The sequence below is a fragment of the Rhamphochromis sp. 'chilingali' genome (genome assembly GCF_963969265.1).
Source record: "Rhamphochromis sp. 'chilingali' genome assembly, chromosome: 1".
NCBI lineage: Eukaryota > Metazoa > Chordata > Actinopteri > Cichliformes > Cichlidae > Rhamphochromis > Rhamphochromis sp. 'chilingali'.
Window position 1 is genome coordinate 50,158,620 of NC_137929.1, and position 6,200 is coordinate 50,164,819.

General features: G+C 42.9%; 1 protein-coding gene across 1 annotated transcript; it reads left to right on the forward strand.

The window, feature by feature from the left end:
* The first annotated feature begins 2,561 nt into the window (after positions 1-2,561).
* LOC308401267 (tripartite motif-containing protein 16-like) lies at positions 2,562-4,825 on the forward strand. Its single transcript, XM_080889414.1, has one exon. It carries the CDS (start codon positions 2,596-2,598, stop codon positions 4,258-4,260), a length of 1,665 nt encoding a protein of 554 aa, XP_080745540.1. The 5' UTR covers positions 2,562-2,595; the 3' UTR covers positions 4,261-4,825.
* The last annotated feature ends 1,375 nt before the right edge of the window (positions 4,826-6,200 follow it).

Below are 6,200 nucleotides of genomic sequence, written 5' to 3' on the forward strand. Positions count from 1 at the left end.
ACCTGGACAGGAGAGAAAACAAAAGGCAGTTGAGCTGGGGACTGCACTGCAGGTGACACTGGACACTGAACTAGTGGCTGTAGTGGTGGTTGCGGTGAGAGTGGAGTTGGTGGTTGAGTTGATGACTGGGCTGAGGGAGACTTAGCGGCAGACTGGGCTGAGGGAGACTGAAGTGATGGTTGAGGTGAAAATGGAACTAGTGGCGGAGTTAACGACTGTGCTAGCGGGGACACAGGAGACGGAGCTAGCGGGTGCTGTACTGGAGTATGAAGTGGTGGGAAAGCTGATGCCTGAGCTAAGAACTGGGCTAATGACTGAGCAAGGGACTGTAATACATATTGTAGGGGCTATTGTAGCGATGGCAATTGTGACAGAGGCTGAGCTAACCCTTCTGAGCTTTCTGAACACGAAGAAGATGGCTGGACAGACTTGCTTACGCTTACAGTGGACATGGGAACGGGTGCAGGCTTCCTCCAGACATGAGCTGCTCCCACCTGAGGAGTAGGTACGGGTGCAGGAGGAAGCTGAGTCACGGCTGCCCTCACCCTCGGGGCCGGAACAGGCACTGGCAATGGCTGAGCAACCATGAAGGTGTTTCTGCCACCCTTCTTCGAATGAGGCAAAGAGGCTGGATAAATCGAGGTTCCAGGATTGTATGGAAGGTGATTGATTCGTGCATAAGTTGCAGAAAGTATAGGGCCAAGTTATGCACTCAGGTGATTAGTGATCTTCCTCTTGTATGCATTACACCAGCAGCCCCTTTTGAGTATACACTACTTTGGACCTGTTTGGTCCGTATTTTGTCAGAGACTCAGTAAGGCAACGAGTGAAGAAAAAAGTCTGGGGTGTAGTTTTTAGTTGTATGGCTTTAAGAGCAGTTCATGCAGGCATAATTGAAGGTCATTCCACCATTCTCCACAGGGACGTAAGGAGGCTGGTGGTGTTACTGCCAGTAAAGTAGCAAGAGGGATGTGGTTCGTCCCCCTGACTACCCGAGAAATACTTACATACTGTGGACTCTTTGGTGTGGGGATCAAATCTGGTGACTTTCTGTGTTGATTAAAAACGTGTTAAAGTTATAAACATGACTATTACCAAACTGTACTGTCATTAATAGGGTTGCTTTATTACTGGTTGTTTTATTTAGTGTCTTTCAGTTGATTACCTCGCTTCTGTAAAGGCACAGTTACTGTAGTGGTGTTAGCTTATACTTGTGCAATAAAGCTTGTAAAAGGCAGCAATCAGATGTCCGAGCCTGAGTACGGCACCGTTTCATCAGTTAAAACACACCCTTACAGCACCCACATATCTGAGGACCTATCTTGGTCCACAAACACATCAGCCCTAGTAAAGAAAGCCCAGCAGCGCCTCCATTTCTTGAGGGTTTTGAGATGGAACAGGCTGCAGACTGAACTCCTAGTGTCATTCTACCGTGCCACTATCAAGAGTGTGCTGGTGCACACCATCCCTGTGTGGTACGCTGGTTGCACAAAAGCTGACAAGAAGAGACTACAGAGGGTCATCAGAACTGCAGAGAAGGTGATCGGCTGTCCACTCCCCTCCCTGGACTTAATTGCCAGCTCAAGATGTCTCTCCAGAGCCAGGGCAATTATAAAGGACCACCTCCATCCTAACCACCACCTCTTCAACATCCTGCCCTCTGGAAAAAGGCTCAGCTCGATCAGGTGCAAAACCAACAGACTAAAGAACAGCTTCTTCCCGTGGGCTCTCAGAACTCTTAATGCAAACTAAGAGTGTGTACAGACTTCCCCAACACATCCACCCTGACACTGCTGTTGATCATCTATGTGCAATATCTCAGTATTTCCATGTTCTGTGGAATATGTTTGGCCCATGTGCAATATGCTTGGTGTGTGCAATATTTTTCAGTCCCGTGAAATATTCTGGTAGAAGTACCATCTCCACGCAAAATGACCATGGCCTCTCCATCCTTTTTTATTTATTATATTATATAACGGACATTTTATTTATGTTTCTGTTTCAATGTTTCTTGCACATACACTATGTATAAAGTGTCACTCTCATATATGCTTTTTATTTTATTTTATTTTATTTATTTATCCCCCCCCCTTGTTGCATATTGGTTTCTCTTCTTCTTACTTTTGCACATTTGTGGTCCGGCTGCCCAATTTTGCTGTGCAAGAAACTGCACAACGACAATAAAAAGCTCTAAGTCCAAGTCTCTAAGTCTATTAAATTTATTGCTCTTGCAATCATATGGCATGTTGACTTGTGAGGGAATTTTAGATGGCACTCATCATCAGAAAGGTTGCCGACCCCTGGGTTAAACAGACAGTATCACTCTCAAACTGCTCCTCTTCCTGGAATGAAGCACAGCCTGAAAATCCTCTTTTTCCTGCTCTTAAACACAGGAACTCCTCTCTCTCCAAATGTTTCCTCGTTCCCTCCCCTTCAGATCTGCACTTTGAAGATGGGTGTAACCAACATGTGGTGACGTGTAAGAGCTGACAGGCTCCATTCACTGCAGAAATACAGGTTGTTAAGATCAGAGCTCAGACTAGTTTCAGTTATTACGAAGATAAACTCACACAGTCACTGACACTGAGAGGAGAAATGGCGCAGAAAGGAGTTCAGCTGGACCGAGAAACCTTCTCTTGTTCCATCTGTTTGGATCTACTGAAGGATCCGGTGACTACAGCCTGTGGACACAGCTACTGCAGGAACTGTATTAAATCCCACTTTGATGGAGAGGACAGGAAGGGAATCCACAGCTGTCCTCAGTGCAGGAAGACTTTTACACCGAGGCCTGTCCTGGAGAAAAACACCATGTTAGCAGATTTAGTGGAACAGCTGAAGAAGACTGGACTCCAAGCTGCTCCAGCTGATCACTGCTATGCTGGACCTGAAGATGTGGCCTGTGATGTCTGCACTGGGAGGAAGCTGAAAGCCATCAAGTCCTGTTTATCTTGTCCAGCCTCTTACTGTGAGAAACACCTCCAACCTCACTATGATGCAGCTCCGTTAAAGAAACACAAGCTGGTGGCCCCCTCCAAGAAGCTCCAGGAGAACATCTGCTCTCGTCATGATGAGGTGATGAAGATTTTCTGTCGTACTGATCAGCAGAGTATCTGTTATCTCTGCTTGATGGATGAACATAAAGGCCATGAAACAGTCCCAGCTGCAGCAGAAAGGACTGAGAAGCAGAAGGAGCTCGAGGTGAGACGACTAAACATCCAGCAGAGAATCCAGGAGCGAGAGAAAGATGTGAAGCTGCTTCAACAGGAGGTGGAGGCCATCAATGGCTCTGCTGATAAAGCAGTGGAGGACAGTGAGAAGATGTTCACTGAGCTGATCCGTCTCCTCCAGAAAAGAAGCTCTGATGTGAAGCAGCAGGTCAGATCCCAGCAGGAAACTGAAGTGAGTCGAGTCAAAGAGCTTCAGGAGAAGCTGGAGCAGGAGATCGCTGAGCTGAAGAGGAAAGACGGCGAGCTGGAGCAGCTCTCACACACAGAGGATCACAACCAGTTTCTACACAACTACCCCTCACTGTCAGCACTCAGTGAGTCTACACACTCATCCAGCATCAATATTCGTCCTCTGAGCTACTTTGAGGATGTGACAGCAGCTGTGTCAGAGACCAGAGATAAACTACAGGACATTCTGAGAGAGGAATGGACAAACATCTCACTGACAGTCACTGAAGAGGATGTTTTACTGTCACCGCCAGAGCCAAAGACCAGAGCTGGATTCTTAAAATATTCATGTGAAATCACACTGGATCCAAACACAGCAAACAGACGTCTGTTATTATCTGAGGGGAACAGAAAAGTAACATTTATGAAACAACAACAGTCTTATTCTGATCATCCAGACAGATTCACTGGATGGCGTCAGGTCCTGAGTAGAGAGAGTCTGACTGGACGTTGTTACTGGGAGGTGGAGTGGAGAGGGGGAGGAGCTGGTGTTGCAGTCGCATACAAGAATATCAGCAGAGCAGGGAGGGACAAAGAATGTGGTTTTGGATACAATGACAAGTCTTGGTCATTATATTGGTACACAAACGGTTATAGATTTTGGCACAACTTTGTCCAAACTGTCCTCTCAGGTCCTCGGTCCTCCAGAGTAGGAGTGTACCTGGATCACAGAGCAGGTATTCTGTCTTTCTACAGCGTCTCTGAAACCATGACTCTCCTCCACAGAGTCCAGACCACATTCACTCAGCCGCTCTATGCTGGACTTTATCTTTATGGAGTTGGAGCCACTACAGAGCTGGTGTAGTCTTTACATTTTAGAAGCTGAGAAGTTCAGTGGTCCATTGATGTGTGAAAATAATATTGCACTGATTCAAACTGTACTTACATTTATATACCTTACATCAATATAAATCTGAATTTGTTCTTATGGCTGATAATCATGTGAGTTTAAATGATACTACTCTTCATATTCAGCATGTTTGAAATCTGTCATCAGTCTGGTTAGTGCTTTTATTCTGTAGTTGCTGTAGTGGGTTGTCAAATGCAACAATATGTTGGAGCTGCAGTGATTCATCAGTTAGTCAATGATTAGAGAATTGATTGTTTTATCATTATTTTAGTCACATTTAAAGCTGGTTCCAGTTTCTGAAATGTGAAGATTGTTGATTTTCTTGATCATATATGACTGTAAACTTAATGTCTTTGAGGTTTGAACTTTTAAAATGAAACAAAACATTGAATCCTCAAGGTTTTTGATATTATATTATCATTATTGTATGTAAAGTGATGACATTTAATGTGCTTTTTCGTATGAAAATCTATTCACATTTGATCATTGATACATGTAAATATCAAAACTAAATGATACAGGCCTGTATATTGTAGAGGATAGACATGTGTCTTTGCCCTGAGCTGTGTCTGGCAGGCAGAGCGTCTCCACAAATCTGAAGCTTCTGATTTGGAGAAAATGAGCTGAGGGAGACACCTGGTGGACAAACACAGACATGACAAGAACAAAGACTAATGTGCATAGCGGAGTAAAACAGCTAGAAATATTTGTCATGCTTCAGAAAAAAGGGTTGGAAATGTTTTTTTTATATGAATGTTGAATATGTTGTATTGGAATAGATTTTTACTGATGGATGATTCGTTGTAAAAAGTTTATTTCTGTATTATTATGATTAAAAGTTAAAACAAATATATTGTACACTTTTTGAGTGACAGAGGCAGAAATGTCTCTGTCCTGCATGTAAATTTGTCCCGTAAAGTTGTTGAAATAATAAAAAATATAAAATACAACTCAGTGTTGCCTGTTAAGCTAGAGAGGTCTTTGTTGGGAAGATACTTACACAATTCATAAACCAGCAAGAAGACATTTTCCCAGAAACAGAGTTTTGATTAGTGGACTCGACAAACAGTTTGAGGCTGATTTGGCTGATATGGGTGAATATTGTGCAGATAATGATAATGTGAGATATTACTGCCATGTACAGATGGATTTTCTAAGTATACATGGGTCAGGTGTCTTCAAACCAAGGCAAGAGCATCTGTTGTATCTGCTTTTAAGGATGTTCTGAGTGAGAAACTTCAAACAGATGAAGGCGAGGAGTTTGGTATAATATCACACATTTCTCAGCATAAAGCTTTTACTGTTTAACCTCAAAGCGGTTTGATTTGAGGCCTGCAGTGACAAAATAATAACTCACCCTTAAAGGTGTTAAACCTAAATTGACGAGTCTGTTTTGAAAATGTAAGGAGTAGAAAGTAAAACGTCAGAAAAATAAGTACTCGAGTAAAATGCTACTACAAATTCTACTTAAGTACAGTAAAGAAATATTTGTACGCTACTTCCTTCCTTCTTCTCAAGGCCCTGATGCTGATTGCCACACTGTGTTTATGTGCTAAAAGAGAAACCGTTTCCTGCTTTGTTACTAAAACTGATTCTGAAGCACAACTTCACTAACTCAGAGGGTAGAGCAACCATTGCAGTTTGTCTCGAAACAACTGTAATCTCCAGATTTTGACTTTTTTTTCTAAAGTGAATTACGATTTGAGTCTCAAAACTGCAACTTTATTTTCAATGTGACCCATAATATTTTTTTTAATGTGGCCCTAATACTCCTTTGTGCAACAACAATTAACTCGAGAAGCTTTATAAGGTAAAGACCCTACAATAATGCAAAGAATACAGAGAAAACCTAAGAGTCACATGACCCATTATGAGCAAGCACTTTGGTGACAGTG

Excerpts from the sequence above, each read along its gene's own strand:
- LOC308401267 (XM_080889414.1), top strand. The coding sequence starts at position 2,596 with ATGGCGCAGAAAGGAGTTCAGCTGGACCGAGAAACCTTCTCTTGTTCC.